The sequence below is a fragment of the Acomys minous genome, assembly GCF_964271855.1.
Source record: "Acomys minous genome assembly, chromosome: 3".
Classification (NCBI taxonomy): domain Eukaryota; kingdom Metazoa; phylum Chordata; class Mammalia; order Rodentia; family Muridae; genus Acomys; species Acomys minous.
This window is the reverse complement of record NC_140485.1, coordinates 102636564-102655000: the sequence shown is the minus strand read 5'-3', so window position 1 is coordinate 102655000 and position 18437 is coordinate 102636564. Positions and strand designations below refer to the sequence as shown.

The 18437-nt window shown below is 39.4% G+C and overlaps 1 protein-coding gene across 1 annotated transcript in view; it reads right to left on the bottom strand.

Annotated features, from left to right (window-relative positions):
• Positions 1-11561: 11561 nt before the first annotated feature.
• Positions 11562-18437, bottom strand: part of RFX6 (regulatory factor X6) — a gene marked incomplete at its 5' end in the record, with an annotated part of 50585 nt that continues 43709 nt past the window's right edge. The window contains 3 exons of the mRNA XM_084777723.1: positions 11562-12836; positions 15720-15932; positions 16757-17269. Coding sequence (XP_084633849.1) covers positions 12661-12836; positions 15720-15932; positions 16757-17269 — 902 coding nt within the window. The 3' untranslated portion in view covers positions 11562-12660. The remainder of the gene's footprint in view (positions 12837-15719; positions 15933-16756; positions 17270-18437) is intronic.

Below are 18437 nucleotides of genomic sequence, written 5' to 3'. Positions count from 1 at the left end.
ACAAAAACTAAAAAGAGAAATATGGGAGGTAATAGACATAAAACAAATCAACCTAACTGACATCTTCAGAACGTTTCACTCAAACACAGTGGAATACACCTCCTTCTCAGAACTTCATGAAGCTTTCTTTGAAACTGACCACATATTTGGACCGAAGCAAGTCAGCAGGTACAAGAAAATTGAAATAAAGCCCTGTATCCTATCATAACCCCATGGATTAAAGCTGAATTCCAACAACAACAGAAATCTTACATGGAAACTGGGCAACTCTATTAAGTGAAAAATGGGTCAAGACAGAGGTAAGAAAGAGATTAAAGACTTCCTAGAATTCAATGAAAATAAATACAAAGCATACTCAAACTTATGAGACACAATAAAAGCAGTGTTAAGAGAGAAAAGTTCATAGCACTAATTGCCTACATTAAAAATGGACAGATCTCTTACTAGCAACTCAACACCACACATGAAAGCTCTAGAAAAAAGTAAGCACACCCAAGAGGAGTAAATGGCAAGAAATAAGCAAACTAAGAGCTGAAATCAATAAAATAGAAGCCAAGGAAATAATACAAAGAATCAGTGAAATAAAGAGTTGGTTCTTTGAGAAAATGAAAAAGACAGAAAAACCCTTATCTATACTAAGAAAAAGATGAAAAGAATATCAAAATTAACAAAATCAGAAACAAAAGGGGGGCATAACAACAGACACCAAGGAAATCCAGAGAATCATAAGGACATATTTGGACAAATTGGACAATTTAAAACAAATTGATAATTTTATTGATAAATACCACTTACAAAATCAAGATCAGATAAATAATTTAAATATATCTATAACCCCTAGTGAAATAGAAGTAGTCATTGAAAGTCTTCTAACCAAAAAAAAAATCTGGGGCTAGATGGTTTTAGTACAGAATTCTTGCAGATTTTCAAAGGAGAGTTAAATATTCTTCAAATTATCACAGAAAATAGAAACAGAAGTAACATTGTCCAATTCATTTTATGAAGCCATAGTTACCCTGATACCCAAACCACATAAAGAATCAACAAAGAAAGAGAACTATAGACCAATTTCCTTTACAAACATAAGGGACACTCAATAAAATACTTGAAAACTAAATCCAAGAATATACCAAAAAGATGATGCACCACCTCTGTCCTTCCCCCCCCCCCAACTCAGGGAGGTAGAAACAGGTGAATCTCTGTGAGTTCGAGGTCAGCCTGGTCTAAAAGTCCAGGTTAGCCAGGGCTACACAGAAAAAAATTGTCTCAAAAATATCATCCACCATGCACCATGAATAAATAGGCTTCATCCCAGAGATAAAGGGATGGTGCACTTTATTAAAATCACCAATGTAATCCACCATATAAACAAACTGAAAAAAAAAGCCACATGATCATCTTATTAGACACAATAAAGGCTTTTGACACAATTCAGCACTTTTTCATAATAAAAGCCCTGGATAGATTAAAGTTAAAAGGGACATATCTAAACCTAATAAAGGCAATTTACAGCAAATCTATAGCCTACATAAAATTAAGTGGAGAGAAACTCAAAGTAATTCCACTAAAATCAGAAACAAGACAAGGTTGTCTACTCTTTACATATCTATTTAATATAGTACTTGAAGTTTTATCTAGAGCAATAAGACAACTAAAGGAGGTCAAATGGACACAGATTGGAAAGAAATTATCTACAGTATCAATGTTTGTATATGATATGATATAAAAATTCTAAAAATAATATATAAAAATCCCTAAAAATTCTTCCAGGGAACTCCTGCAACTGATAAACACTTTCGGCAAAGTGGCTGGATACAAGGTTAACTAAAAAAAAAATCAGTAGCCCTCATATATTCAAATGACAAATGGATCAAGAAAGAAAACAGGTAAACAACACCCTTTACAATAGTCACAAGTAATGTAAAATATCTTGAGGTAACTTTAACCAAACAAGTGAGACTTGGGTATAAAAAAGTCTTCAAGTCTTTAAGTAAAGAAATTAAAGAAGGTATCAGAAAATGAAAAGATCTCCCATGTGTATGGATCATAGATAATAAAAATGGCCATTCTACCAAAAGCAATCTACAGATTCAACACAACCCCCATCAAAATTCCAACACAATTTTTACAGACCCTGAAAGGACAATTGTCAACTTTATATGGTAAATCGATCAGTCAAACAAACAAACAAACAAACAAACAAAAACCCAGGATAGATAAAACAATCCTAAACAATAAAAGAACTTCCAGAGGTATTACTATCTCCTTTTTCAAGTTGTGCTACAAAACTACAGTAATAAAATCTACATAGTATTGGTATAAAAACAGACACGTTGATCAGTGGAACAGAATCAAGACTCAGAAATATATCACACACCTATGGACACCTAGTTTTTGTTGTTGTAGTGTTTTGTTTTGTTTTGTTTTTGGTTTTTTTGTTTGTTTTGTTTTTAGAAAGAAGCCCGTAATACACACTAGAAAAAAAGATTGCATCTTCAACAAGCAGTTCTGGTCAAACTGGATGTCTTCATGTAGCTGACTGCTAATAGATCCATAGCAATCACCCTGGACACAACTAAAGTCCAAGTGGATCAAGGACCTCAATGTAATACCAGACATAGTGATTCTAATGGAAAAGAAAGTGGGAAATAGCCTTGAACACATTGGCACAGGAGACAAGTTCCTGAACAGAATACTGATAGTGCCTGAACAAAGATCAATGATAATAAATAAGACTTAGTGAAACTAAAAAGTTTCTATAAGGCAACAGACACTTTCAGTCTAGCATCCTACAGAATGGAAAAAGATTTTGCCAACTCCACATCCGATAAAGGACAAACATCTAAATATATATAAAGAACTTAAGAAATTAAAAATTCAAAACCCCCAAATAATTCAATTTAAAAATAGGGTACAGATTTAAACAGATAGTTCTCAATAAAGGCATCTCAAATATTTGAGAAACACTTAAATAAATGTTCAAAATTCTTAGTCATCAAGAAAAAACAAATCAAAACTACTTTGAGACTCTATCTTAAACCTACAAGTGGCAGCTCATGATGGCAAAGATGTGTTTCAGTAGAGGGAACAGTCCTCCATTCTTGGGAGGGATGCCAACTCGCACAGCCACCATGAAAATAATTACCTGTAGAAGGAATCTTTGTGCATTGTATGGATGCCACATCTGTCAATTAAAAAAATCTATGGCTGAAGCAAGAAATAGGTGAGATCTCAGGCAGACAGAAGGGATTCTGGGATAGAGCCAAGAACTCGGGATCCAGCCAGCAAGATGTGAAGAGGACGGATGGATGGTGCCTGAGCTCAGGTAACTGGCCATGTGGCAGCTTGAAGGTTGGAATAAATGAGTTATTTTAAGTTATGAGCTAATTAAGTTATGAGCCTAGGTATTTGTATAATATTTAGTGAGTCTTATGAGTCATTATTCCAGGAGCTAAGGGCAAGGAAAAAAACCTACAATTATGGTGTTTCCTCAGGAAATTGGGAATTGATTTACCTCAAGACTCAGCTATACCACTGTTGAGCATATACCAAAGGACTTCATCCTACCGAAAGGATACTTTCTCCACCATGTTTATTGAGGCTTTATTCATAATAGCCAGAAACTGCAAACAACCTAGATGTCCCTCAACAGAAGAAGGGATATTCAGAATGTGGATCATTTACACAATAGATTATTACTCAGCTGTTAAAAAATGACCTCATGACATTCTCTGGCAACTGGATGGAACTAGAGAAATATCTTCCTGAGTGAGGTAATCCAGACCCAGAAAGAAAAATATCATGTGTATTAACTTATAATTGGATATTAGCCATTAAGTAAATGATAGCCACACTACAATCCATAGAACCAGAGACATTAGGTAAAGAGGAGGCATCTTGGGGGGTGCATAGATCTCCCCAGGAAGGGGAAATAGAAAAGATTTTATGGATGGACTGGGGCTTGGTGGAGGTAGGAGCAGGAGGAATCAGGTTTGTGAGGGAGGTGTGATGGAGGAAGAGAGTGCAGGGTGAGACAGCTGAAACTGGGGGGTGGGGCCATTTGCGGAGTGGTGTGTAAATCTAGTGCAGTAGAAACTTCCTGGAATCTATGAATGTGACTGTAGTGAAGACTCCTAGTAATGGGGGATACAGAGTGTCAGAGGCCATCTCTTGTAGCCAAGCAAGGCTTCCAGTGGTGGTATTGGGTTGCATTCAGTTGAGTTGCTGACCAACAGATTCCCATGGAAAATTCAAACAACTCAGTCTAATGCTAAGACAAGGGGTTGCTCTCCTCAAAGTGACAATGGGGCTGCAGTAATGAGGACACCATCCACATAACTCATTGATCATGGGGAAGTTGAGCTGGTGCCTATATGGAGCCTTTAGGTTTTATATTCTAGGAGTGAAGCATTTGTGTAGAAAGGTACTCTTCAGGTTACTGAAAGAGAAATGTAGACAACATTTCAGCTGTAAAAACCTTAATCTTAACTCTGTCCTGCCTGCAAAATATGCTAGGGAAATGGTGGCACAGAACGTGTGGGAGTAGCCAACCAGTGTCTGATTTGACTTAAGGCCAACTCCACCAGAAGGAATCCATGCCTGATACTGCTTGGGTGACTGAGAACCAGAGACTAGGTAGCTCAGAGACCTATGGTAAAACCAAACATTATTAGTCTTATTCAGTTATTGTCAGTGAAGTTTCTTCTAGCAGCAGATGGGAACAGATGCAGATGCACAGCCAGACATTATGCAGAGAGTCTAAACTGGAGGTCTCCATCAAATCTCTCCCCTCAGAGCACAGGGAATCTCACCCAGGAGGATGTGGAACGATTACAAGAGTCAGATGGATGGAAGACACCAGGAGAATGTGGCCCTCTGAGTCAACTAAAAAGGGTACACATGAGCTCACAGAGAGTGAAACAGCAAACACAGGGCCAACAGGGGTCTACACCAGATCCTCTGCACACATATCATAGCTATTAGCTTAGTATATTTTTTATGGAACTCTTGATTTTGAGAGCAAGTGAGTCTCTAACTCTTGTACTTGTTCCTGGGACTCTTTTCCTCCTGTTGGGTTTTTGTGTCCATATGATAGGTTTTGCTGCATCTTATTATATTTTATTTTGTCATGTTTGGTTGTTGTCTCTTGGAAGTCTGTTCTTTTCTCATGAGAGGCAGAAAGGGAGTGGGGTCTGGAGGGGAGGGGGCATGGGAAAGAGCTTGGAGGAGTGAAGATGAGAAAATATAATCAGGATATATTGTATGAGAAAAGAATCTATTTTCAATTAGAGAGTTAGGGAGTGAAGGGAAGGAAGGAGGGAGGGAGGGAGAGAGGGGGGAGAGAGAGAGAGAGACAGACAGACAGACAGACAGAGAGGGAGAGAGACAGAGAAACAGAGAGACAGAGAGACAGAGACAGAGAGACAGAGACAGAGACAGAGACTCTGTAAGACTGGCCTGTGGGAAGGTCCCAGCCTTCAGTGAGTGGTACCTCCCCTAGGCTGGTGGTTGTGGATTCTCTATAAAAAAAAATTAGGCTGAGCAAGCTAAGAGGGGATATGCTAGTAAGAAGCACCACTCCCTTGGTCTCTACATCAGCTCCTGTCTTCAGGCTCCTATCTTGTTTAGGTTCCTGTCCTGACTTCCTTTTATGATGAACAATTATGTGGACATGTAAGCCAAACAAACCCTTTCCTCTTCCTCTTGTCCCCTCTAAAAGAGAATGATTTGCACTGACTGATTCTATGAGGTTACACCAATGACAACAGCCAGCACTAACAGAGGTTGGGCATGTCAGAACCATGGTTCTAAATAGCTCAATTATATCACTTTTTAGATGAGGAAAATGACCATCTAAGAAATTCAGTTACCTAATTTGTCATATACCAATGAAATCCCCAATGCACATTTGCTGAACTCTGCCATGTTTTAAAGTGCTGTGCATAAATGACACACGCGTATGAAAATACCATCATGAGACCCATTATTTTGTATGTTAAACTAAAAATAAACAAAAATAAAGTGCTATGCGTATTTGTCCTACTTTGAAATCACAGTTTTGCATCAATTTTGGGTGCATCTCTTAATAAGAAGCCAGGAATTTGCATCTATGTCATTGAAGAAGTGAGAGTCTGGGAGTTGGAATGCTCTTCTTCCTCAGATTGCATTGGGCTTGGCCATAACATCCAACATAACTTTCTCCCTACTGCAGACTTGCTGACTTTCTTCTGCAATCAGTTCTGGGTTAGCTTCACCAGCATCACACTAGGTCACTGTAACTTTTAGTACTGAAGTTGTGCCAAAGAGGAGCTTACAGAGGAGCAGGTCAGTTCCTAGCCACTGTGCCCTTCTGTTTCTTAGAGAGCAGCCATGTATGTTAGAAACACAGCTGTACCAGGGGCTATTTCTACCGGCAGAGGTGTAGCCACAGATGGTTTTCTCTGCTGGTGTATAATCTCCAGGCAAGTGACTACTCACCCTCCCATGAAAAGACAGAAAGCACCACTTTCAGGCACCATCTCTAGGCTCGAAGTAGTTTCCCCAAAGAACAGAAAGTCCATGTGGGTATTATGAATTGTACAGATGTCAACACAATGAATAATGAATGAAAAGCTGCCTATGGGTCAAACCGTGCAAACACATCACCCCATATACACAAGTACAAAGGCAAGATGACTTGCCACTTTGTAATCTGAAATATGGAAACAGTTTTATTTTCCATAGAGGTCATGTGCAGAGCATTAATAAGCTAAAGCACACAAATCCAAATGACAAATGTTGATTAACAAACTGTTCACAAAGCTCATATTTGCTTCAGTGTGTTTAAAGATGCTTGAAGGCTGTAAATCTCCAGCCCTCACAGTGACTATTGATTGGTAAGAATAGCACCCTTGTTTTTTAACTAATAAAGGAATAGTTTCTCTTTACTTTAGAGCAGGTATCATGCCGAGTGGTTAATTTTTCACTCTTAGAAATGCGATCCCTGATTCCTCAGAGGTCCCACAGCTATCTTAAGAAAAGCTGTGAAGTCATAGCATGACCTGAGAAACCTAGGGCCTCCTCGTCTTCAGTTACCCTTAGCTTTAGAATTAGAATCACATCAGCAATACAAGAAAATATGCCCTTCAATGCATAAGCACACATTTCTCTTCTTTGTTATTTAAGTTTGTTTTTCAAGACAAGTACTCTAAGATTGAATTTGTGGGTGAAAAGTAGGGAATAAGGGGATAGAGAGGGCTCAAGTAGTGAAGTGCTTGCCAGAAAATACCAGGCCCAGAGTTTCATCCCCAGCATCCCCCACATAAAAAGCTAGCCATGGCAGTGAGAATCTGTAATCCTACTGCTGAAGAAGCAGGAACAAGAGGATCTCTGGAGCTTGCTGACTGGCCAGTCTACCCAATTGATGAACCTAGGGTTTAAGAGAGACTCTGCCTCAAAGACTCAATGTGGAGGATAATCAAAGTTGGAGAAAAACACCCAACTCCAATCTATAATGTCCAAATGTACACCCAAACACGTACATGAGCACTTGGACATTTATATACACAGAGACACACCCAAACACATACATGAGCACCCTTACACAGATAAACACACACAACACACAAAGAATACAGAATTGTATTAAAATTTCCTCATATTGGCTGAAATCGGTCTTTAAAAGAGATTTACTTAGGCAAGACTGTGAATGCCAGATATTCCATCACTTATGACGCTGAGGCAGGGGAATCATGATGTAAGCATGAGCATAGGCAACTTAATGAAAGCCTATCTCAAAATAAAGATAAAAAGATCTGGGAGTGTAGTTCAAGTGTGGGATACTACTGGGAAAACTTTTATCAAGACAGACAAAATAAAACTCAGTTTAAACATTAAATAACTTAATAACATTAATTAACTTCATCATAGTCCACTTATGGCATGTTTTTAGCCATTTGTCCCTAAGATAAAAGAGGATTGGAAAGCGTTTTGTTTGTTTGTTTGTTTTTAATTTGGTCAATGTGCTTTTGGAACATATTGTACCCTTTGTCATTTATAAACCTGGGGATATAATTTAAAGTTCAATAATCAAATGAGATGACACAATGACCTTTCATATAAATTCATCATTCCTTATCTTTCCCAAAGAACAAAACGTCCTTTATGCTGTAGTCACTATTGTTTACTCTTCTGTAAGGTCATTGCTGAAATTTCTATAACTTACCCTGGATTATACATCTGCTGCCACAATACAGGAGGAACAGTTTGCTAACAAGAACTCAAAGATATTGTGGTGACTGGGTGGAAACTAATGTCTCCCTCTGTTAAATAGAAAACTGGAGCCCTGAAAGACCCCCTTCCATAGGGGTCAAGCATATTACTCTCATGTGTTTCCTACTTAAAACAAAACAAAACAACAACAACAACAACAACAACCAACCAACCAACCAACCAACCAAGAACAATAACAACAACTTGGGAACTTTGGGTTTAGGTTTCAGAACTTATTAATGTCAAAAGTTTTCTCTTTCTTTTTTCCTCCCCTTCTCTTTCTTTTCCTTACTTGGTGCTTTTTAGAGGTCTAGAGAAGAATGCATTACCTAGTTTGATCTTCAAGGAATGCATACTGCAAGAAGCTGGGAGAAAGATTAGCGCTGTAGTTCAGAGGCAGAACTCTTGCTTTTTGTGTGTGAGACCCTGGCTTCAATGCCCAGTTCTCAGGTGAGGGGAGCTAGGATGAGTAAGTCTGAAAGTTATTATCAGCTGGGTGTGGTGGCACATGCCTTTAATCCCAGCATGCAGGAGGCAGAGTCAGGTGAATTTCTTTTGATTTTGGAGCCAGCCTGGTCTACAAAGGGAGTCCAGAACAGCCAGGGCTACACAGAGAAATCCTATCTCAAAACACACACACACACACACACACACACACACACACACACACACACACACACACACCAGATATGTGTTTAGACTGACTGAGGTTGATGTAAAACTGTGTATATAAAAAGACCTTTTCATGTGGTCGCCTTTTAATGTCTTCAGCTTTCATCTTTTTGTGTTATCAATTAAGAATAAACTTAAATTGAGAAAAGCATAGGAGCATTTATATTTCTCCTATTGTAATGGTCTGTATTTGTGTGAAAATAAATTCAGTTTGTCAAAATATAATGCACCAGCCTAAAATTCAATGCTAGTCAGCTTTACTTGTAGAAGAATCACACATGGTAGTGGACTGAAAGGACCACTGAAGCTGCTCTATACCCTGAAGAACTGAACAGAGATTGCATTTAGCAAGGCTTGGAGGGCAAATGCTGTGGGCACAGGAGAAGCAGCCATTGTTGACACTGGCCAGGATGACACAAGTATTCCTTTGTTCTGTGGACTGTCTGCAGACCTGTCCTGTTGGTGTTCTATTGGAGGAGTCAATATATTCTGCCCACTGGAGCCCCTTTCACAACTTAGCATCTCCTCAGTCCCTCCACTTGTACATGCTCACTACTTGGATTTGGGTTGTTACAGTCACTTTTCCTAAGGAGATTATTGAGTTGGTTAGAGGCTGTCTAATATAGAAATCTCCTATTAGGCCAAGTTTGGTGAGTGGGTAATCTCACAACCTCACACGTTTTACTTTCCTTTATCCATAGAAGTTCCTGGTTTTTGAAGTGGAACAGTTCTTTAATGTGTAAATCTATCCCACACATCATTACCAGATATTCACAGCCCTGGTCCTAACACTACATACTGGTGCACTTGCCCCTTAAACACCATGGCAACCCTATTTCCATAGCTTTCATTGGATGAGGCTTTCAGCATCTCATGGATTCTCCTCTCAAAGCAGGAACAAAGAGAAAGATTTTGTAGGTTTTTCTATCATAATTGTCATTGGAATTTGTCTTTAAAGTACAAAAGCTAGCGACACTTTGTTGGAAAATATACTTGGGCACGTATAACTTGAGGGATCTCTCTTTTTCCTAGTAGAAAACTACCTGGAGAGAAGAAAATAAACCAGGGCTATTCTGAGCTGTGATTCAGTATTGAAGAAACAGCTGAGTTCTTAGCAGTTATGACACTTGTTGTCGATCTTAAAGTTATTTTAAGGATTCTCTTAATCATATGTCTTTAATGGGAGCCACAGTCGTGTACAATTTGAAAAGAAAAACCCTAAAAGCAAACTTATAGATGAAGCACTTTAAAAAAAACAACAACTTGGAATTGTTGCCTTGATTGTTCGTTTCATGCAAGCAATAGCTTTATAATGAACTACACAACTTCCACACAGTTCACTTGCAGATCACAGAAGATCTTTATGCTGTAATTAAAATTAACAGAAACATGTCCTATAATGTCTTGAGCATCCAGGCTTCAGAGCTCTGAAGGAACAGCCCTTGAACGATGAATGCAGCCGAAGGTAGAGAAGATTGCCACCTCATTGTCTCCTGCTCTGCCCAGGCAAGATTGAAGGCGTCTCTCCTCTGAACCACACATGACTCTTCCTGCCACCTTTAGAAGCATTTGAAAATATGACACAAGAAGGCAGTTCTATTGGAACTTTGTGTTTGGGGCCCAGGGACTTTAAACCAAGTGCTACACATAAGAATAGTTACATAAAGCAGTGCCATTGCGTGTAAATACCAGTAGTCAGGATTAGGAAACATCGCTGTGCTTGTAACAAATAAAACCTGCAAGGGCATTCTAAGTTAGTCATGTGTTAATTCTTTAAGCCCACATCAGCCAGAGCCCACGAAGCCCAGGGATGCTTTTCGCCTGTCTTTTGAGTTTCTGTACACTCTGCCTTCAACTCCTTTTACTCGATACCTCGCAAATAAGCCTAGAGAATAATCATACGCAACATTGTCTGAAAGTATGCTCATGCCTCTTTGAAAGTAATCTTATACTTATGTCTCACGTGTCTCATTCTATCTGCCCTCATCTGCTGGGCAATTACATAAGATAGTCTTCCAAATACTGCTCAGGTATTTGACTCCCTAGGCAACCTGTCTCTCCCACACCAAACTGCTAGGTGCACCTGGAACATCATTTATTCCATGCTATTGCTCTACCCTCAAATCTTTAAACTTTAATTTCTTTTCATCCCACCCATTTGTTTCCACGCAAGGATAATTTAAAGGTTACCCAGTACCACCTTGGTTTTTCTATTTCCCATGTTACATAATGTAGCATCTGACAATGCTAAATATGCCTTAAAAATTTGGTTCCTAACTCCCAAGAATTATGTTCAAACACTCCTTAATGCTGTTATTTTATCCAGAGCCTATCGTTTCACCCTCCATTGTAGTCACACAATATTAGTGAAAGGAATAGAAGAACACTTAGCTTCATATTTCTAGTGTTTTGCTAAAAACTGAAAACTTTCTCTGCTTGTTCGTTAGATCATACTGCATGCTGCTAAGTGGGTACACTACTAAGCAAATGGTAGCAGTGTCAGTGAGTTCACAAGCAATTGTTTATTTCTTGTTGGAAACAATTCCACAGTTTATTTTACCAAACCACAACATGATATATCATGAATATTTGGCACTAGCAAATCTTATGGTGTACTTGGAGCTTATACCATAACCTAGGTCTCTACAGAAATAGTATGGGGTCCATCATCAGATCATGAGAGACTCTTGTACAGCTAGTGGAGGTCTAGTATAGGCTATGAACTTAGAGCCACAATATGTGGAAAAGATTAAGAAACAGATGTAGATAGATGGGGCTAATCAGTTTTATTAGCTTATACACAATTCCCTTCTGAACTCGCCTCTGCACCCAGATGACTCCCGAAGACCCATTCCTTTTCAATTTATTAGTAAAGTATGACTGCTCTTAAGCACAAGAAAAAGTAAACAGTCTAAGCCTAATTTCTTAACATAGTATAGGCTTGAGTCTGATAAACAAACACTCATGAATTATAGTATCTTAAGTAGCAAGCTTTATTTATTTTTTTATTTCATACCCAAAGTACTCCGGCCTGCAAGTCCCCAGGCTCTTCAGAAACAGTACCAGTCCCGAGAGCAATCACACCTTTTAAATGTGTTTCCATACATTCTTTTTTATTTCCTCTTATGATTTCGAATAGAGAAGGAAAGTGTTTATTATTTCTATTCGGTTACATAGAATTGGAACACTGCTATGTAACAGGAATCACCACAGTAATGCACAGGGATAGAAGGGCAATCCGCTTTGGTCTAGGCTGCCTACAAGTAAGTCTTGACCTTGTAAACATTTCCTCAGGAGGTAGAACATAGACATTTGACTTTTCGTCAAATAGGTGATAGTAAACAAGGATTATGAGCTCCTAATAAATTAAAGATACTGTCAAGACATTGAATGTACTTTTCTTGTTTTAGAAACCAAAGACGAAGAAACGTATAGATTTTTCAATAAATTAGAAAGTGAAATATTACATCTTTGCAATGTCTACATCTTCAAATTTCCATTGGCTTCATTGGAAAGTGTTTAAAGTTATGATTAATAATGACTTCACATTTTAGCCTATCTGTGTGCAATATGAATTATCTCCATTCACTATGGAGTTGTCCAAAGTATCAGTGACCTGAAAAAAAATGTTCAGCCACTGCATATTCCACTGTTTTTTCCTCTCGTGGCAGCTGGGGGTGGATAACGGCATCAATGCAACAGAGATTTTGAGTTTCAGCCACCTTCCACATTGTTCATTTAAGTGCCCCCAGCTGCTGTCCCCATAAATACGGTGTTGATGGGTGGTAAAGAGGACACCATTTCCTGATTGCTTGCTCCACTGGAGTCCAGATTATCTTGCACTGGATATTGATTGGAAGTTCCATACATACACTGGGATGAAGATGAAGGAATCTGGCTTTGCAAGTTGGAAGCTAGAAGGAAACATATAATCAACAATTTTTAAAAAAAATCGACATATTCTTTATTCTGCAAATGCTGCTCACTTTGAACCTCTTGCGTTTTGGCATTTCGCACATATCGGCTGTCTTAAATGTGAATGCACACGGGTCACCACAGCAATAATATTTTCTTCCCATTTGTTGACCTCCGTGTATTAGTTCTACATATTTCAGAGGGAACTCAATATCACATTGCATTCAGACACAAAAACATGTCTCCAATCTACCTTCTGTCTACACCATGGCTCCCTGCATCACTTCCAGTAACTAGAGAGGTCGTGCTGATGTGTAAAGCAGTTTCTATCCTTTTCTCAGATGACCATGACTTACACTCTAGGAACAAAAGCCAGGTTCCTTGCCAGGATTCACCCACAAAATCCTACATGAGCTGACTTTTAAACTTACTCTGCTCCGCTCTCTCATTTGTTTAGCTGCTCAAGAAGCATTGGTTTTCTTTCTGCTCACTGAAATTTGTAACTTTTTTCTTGATTTCAGAGATCCTGTAATGGCCCTTTCTTTTGTGTAGATTTTTTCCATCCAATTTTCACAGTGTGTCTGGATTGGCTAGCTCTTGATTCAAATGTCTCTGCCCCTGGATTCCACCCCTGGCATCTGCCTCAAATAGCTCCCACTGTGCCAGCCGCTACTTTCCACACTTCAGGAGAACTTACAGTTATAAACTTTTAGGTTAGTATCTCAAGTCATGGGTTTTATCACAGCATCTTCATAATATGGTCTTATTACTTGCTCTGATTTGTTCCCATCCTCCTCCACTGGCCTTCATCATACTCCCTTCCCTGTCCCCAGTTAATTCTAGGGTCTGCTTTCTTATCACATGCTTTCCGTTACTATATATATTCCGTGTCTATTAAGAGTTCTTCCTCCTTTCTCATGATTCTTCATAACCTGTATGCAGACACATATATAAATGGCACACACACACACACACACACACACACACACACACACACACCTCTCCAGGTTATCTTTGCAGTGTATTCACTTGTATATTCATTGTCTTACTCTTCCCCCCTTCTAGAACATAAACTTCCTCCAGGCAGAAGCTATGGCCTGACTCCCTCAGCATCCTCATCCCTAGGGTCTGATATATAGTTGGTCTACAAACTTTCATTAACATGTTCAAGAGCTCTACTTCCTTCCTGCGTGGTTGATGCCTTCTCATTGTCAAGGCAATGTGCTTTCTGTCTCTAAGGATCAAGCTTCATAACTAACGAGGACTTAATGAGTCCCTGGGCCCCACTGTGCTTTTTCACTCATTCTCCTTCCTCTTTCACTCTCCAACTCGGTTTGCAGTCTGCTCATTAGCCAGCTCTGACAGCTAAGGCTTAGAATCCACCCTGCTTCCAAGCCGTGTTCCATCAAAGCTCCCATTATCTCTACAAGTAAACAGAACTAATAGTAACAAGAGCAACCCAGTACATTTTAGTCTGACGGTGAGGAAACTTCCTGAAGTGGAATTTTCTGCTTCATTAGAGTAACCTAGAAGCAATGAGTATTAGCAGATAGCAGGAGATGAACTGCTAGACTGCTCAGGGCGCATTTGTCATGGCCACAGGAAGGGAAGAAGTACTTCCTATTGAATTATTGGAAAAGTACACTGAGTGATGAGAGACGGAATTTATTTCATTTTCTCAGTGCTTCTATTGGGTGTCATGTGCTCTTCACTTACACTAGTGTGAAAATCAATTCCATGAGAGTCCAGTTGTCTCATATAAACATTGATACTTTTTTTTTTTTTTGGTTTTTTGAGACAGGGTTTCTCTGTGTAGCCTCGGTGGTCCTGGACCCGCTTTGTAGACCAGGCTGGCCTCGAACTCACAGTGATCCATCTGCCTCTGCCTCCCAAGTGCTGGGATTATAGGCATGCGCCACCACGCCCGGCTAATACTTCTTTTGATGCTTAATGAATGCATACTTTCTCAGTGATCCTTCGCTACAAATTCTCCAAATTAAATGTGTACATAGCTTCAGGTTCAAAAACTGTGTTATCAGAAAGAAACTTTAGCTAAGGTAGAATAAATGTATGTATAGATGTAAGGCTGTTAGTTTGATGGTGGAAGTCAAACCCAGGGCCTCACATATGTCAGACGGCTAAGTGTTCTGCCGCAGGAGGCACACCTGAAGCCCCTTGCTTGGTTTGCACTCTTTCATCACTCATTGATTTGCTAAGGTTTTTTTTTTTCCTGTCTGACCAACCAGGCGGTGCATCTAGTCCCTTCATAGATGAGGCTCAGCTTGGAAGAAGCAGGTAGAAGAGTTCATGGCAAGCACATGGATTTGCTCACTTTGGCTCTAATCGTATGTTACATAAAAATAAAATATAGCCACAGTTCCTTCAAGGGTATTCAATCTCTCTTTACAAAAGATTGAGAAAATGCTAGCTGCTGCCATCACAGATGCACTTTTGTAAATGTTCAGAGTGCTATGGGGTACTGATGGAGATTATGGCTTCCAAAGAGTTGGGTGTCCAACTCTTGACACTTCCTATGGTGGTCATAAGAAAATGAGGAAAACGTGTCATCACTGTTATCATGAAGTTCACCACCATTTCAAATGCCTTTGACAAACTATACTAAAATTTTATACATAGTAATCATAAGTTGTTTTTGGAAGAAATAACCGATCTTAAAGCAGGTATGTGATAATCATACAAAGAATGAGAAATGGAAATTTACTTTCCTCAAAACACACACACAAAATAACTTCAATTCTAATGATAAAATTACGTCAGGGCCACGCATGCTTAGTTTATGTGAACATTTCCCACAAAGTCCTTTACATATCTGAAGTTCACCGTGTCTTAAAACGCTTCCAGTGACTATGAAAACAATTTACCTACTACAGGAGTCCGACAAGCAACTGGAGAGGATCCGTCTGTATAAAACGAGTTGCTCTGTTTCCGGCCGCTGTCATCTAAAATGTTAAGTGGGTCGTGGATATCACTGTAGGGAGGCAGTGAGCGAACACTGCTGATGACTGAAACATGCTGATTTACCATCGATCCGAGCCTCTGAGCCTCTGAGTAGCTTATGTTGTTCCCATAGTATCCTAGAATGGAACGGGTTGAGAATGTTCTAGCTGCTTGTGACTGAATCACCCCAGGAAAGGCAAAAGTGACAACAAATCTGGGTCTAGTCCTAAAAACACCCAATGGTCAAGTGTTATTTCTATTATCAGCTGGAGAGTTGGACTTAGGCTTTTATATAGTATGGTTTACTATGATTTTTTTTTTTAGTTAAAAGGTAATTGACATAGTATTCATTTTGAGACTGGCTATAATTTTTTCATATTTTTCTTATCTAAATTTATAAAGCATGTCTATGATGAAAAACCACAAGTACTGTTAGCCCTTTAAATCATATTGCTTCTTAAGCACAGTTTACTTACAGAATCATGTCTAGCAGAAAGACGGGCCTACACGTAGGAAAGTCTTTCTAAAAGTGTAATAAGGAGTCTTTCAGTCTCCTTAACTTAGGGGTTTTGTTTTGCTATGTTTTGTCTTTAACTAAACAGGTATTATTGATTTTTAGATATAAACTTTAAAATATACTGTTAATCATCTGGAAAACATAATCTCCATTGAAAATATTTTCAAAGGACAGAATATTCTTTTTGCATAAATCTAGTATAAGATTTGTCCTTTTTTTTTTATCATGTCTGATAGAGTTTAATAAAGCCACAAGGATTAAGGAGTATGTTTGGGTGTGGCAGATGCACGCTGTAAGCAGCTAAGATTATGTGACATTTTTGTGACTTTTTTTAAAAACAATTTTTAGTGGATGGCATGACGCTCAGCAAAGGTGAAATTCAATAGCATATTTTTCTTTGCTACTTTCTCAAAGGCCAGGAAAATGTCTGTAAACGTTATATACCATTTGGAGAATTAGAAGGCAACGTTGCTCCTTGGCAGCTGCCAGCTCCTGCATTACTAAGGAAATTGAAGTTTCCTGTGTTCACAAACTGCATGCTCTGTGACTCTTGTGTGTGGGAGGCGGGGCCGTAGCTGGAAGGTAGCCTGGAATTATACGGAGACCCAGCACAACCGCCACTGAAGAACTCTCTAGAGAGTGGCTGCTCAGTCCAGGCCGTGCACCGCCCATGCTCCGCACGATGAGCATAGAGGCCTGCCGCAGGGTGAGACTGTGCCCTAAACGCAGCCTGATAGTTAGAGTTGGTGCTGTAGAAGTCGTGGTTGGCTGGGGGGAGGGTAGGATAAACTGGCTCTGGGTATGCTGAGCAGTGTGTCGGAACTGAGAGAACTGCGCCCACACTGGGGGGTCTGCCCGCCATTGGTCCCTGGTTAATGACACTTCCTCGGCTTGCCATGGCTGGAGAAATAGGTGGCGTCATCAGATGGCCAGTACTTTGTGAAAGTTCTATTTGACCTGGAAAAAAAGACAGGGAGAGTATTCTGTGAGTAGTAGCATAGTAAGTAGATGGGATCCTGTCTTTAAAAATATCCAGTGATTTATTAATGCACCCTTTGTTCCAAGTTAGTAATTTCCACTTTCTGTAAATAACTGAACTGCAGAATATGTATACACAGAAATCCACAGCACAGCTATGTATCACAACGGTGGTAACTGGGAGTTGATAAAGTGGTAATCTGGGATTGTTTCATTTTCTCAGAGTGGGGGGTTAGGGAGCATCAGGGAGGAGCTAGGGGATGGAAGGAGGGGTAAGAATGTGACCAAAATATATTGTATGACAAATATTTTTAATTAAAAGAATAACTCACAAGCAAGCAGGGTAAAGGAGTGTGATGCCCACGTTGTACCATAACAAAAAATGAATGGACAATGATTTGATCTTCAAATAGAAAAAAAGCACTAAAATCACAAAGCCCACTGTTTCCAAGTCAGCTGAACACAGCACACAAATATCACTGGTGAGCAGCAGGATTTATTTGTTTTTTGTTTGTTTTTGTTTTTGTTTTTGTTTGTTTGGTCTTGTCTTTTGTTTTGTTTTTTGAGACAGGGTTTCTCTGTGATAGCCCTGCCTGTCCTAGACTCGTTTTTGTAGACCAGGCTGGCCTCGAACTCACAGTGATCCACTTGCCTCTGCCTCCCAAGTGCTGGGATTAAAAGTGTGCACCACCATGCCCAGCCAGCAATGGGATTCATTCAGGTCTCTCACTCCCTGAGCCTGTGGCTTACCACTACTATAACTAAGCCATGGCATTATAAGGCCCCACTTATTTTAAAATTCTGCCCATCCAATGATTTAATGTATAAAGGGAGACTTTTTTGAAAAAAAAATCCATGAGCCAATAAGTAGATTAAATAATCTCTGAAATCTACTTTAAATCACTGAAAATTTATTTTGTTGCAAGGCATGAAATTATTTCATAGTTGCCCTAAAGTCACTGGTCAAAAAAGCCACCCATTTTTTTAAAGTTTATTTTTTCCTTATTTTGTTTCAATGAGTGTTTTGTCTGCACGTATATCTATGTACCACATACATGCCTGGTACCTGAGGAGGTGGTGAGACTCCACGGGTGGGTGTGCTGTGTCCTTTGCAAGAACAGCAAGTGCTCTTAATCACTGCGACAAC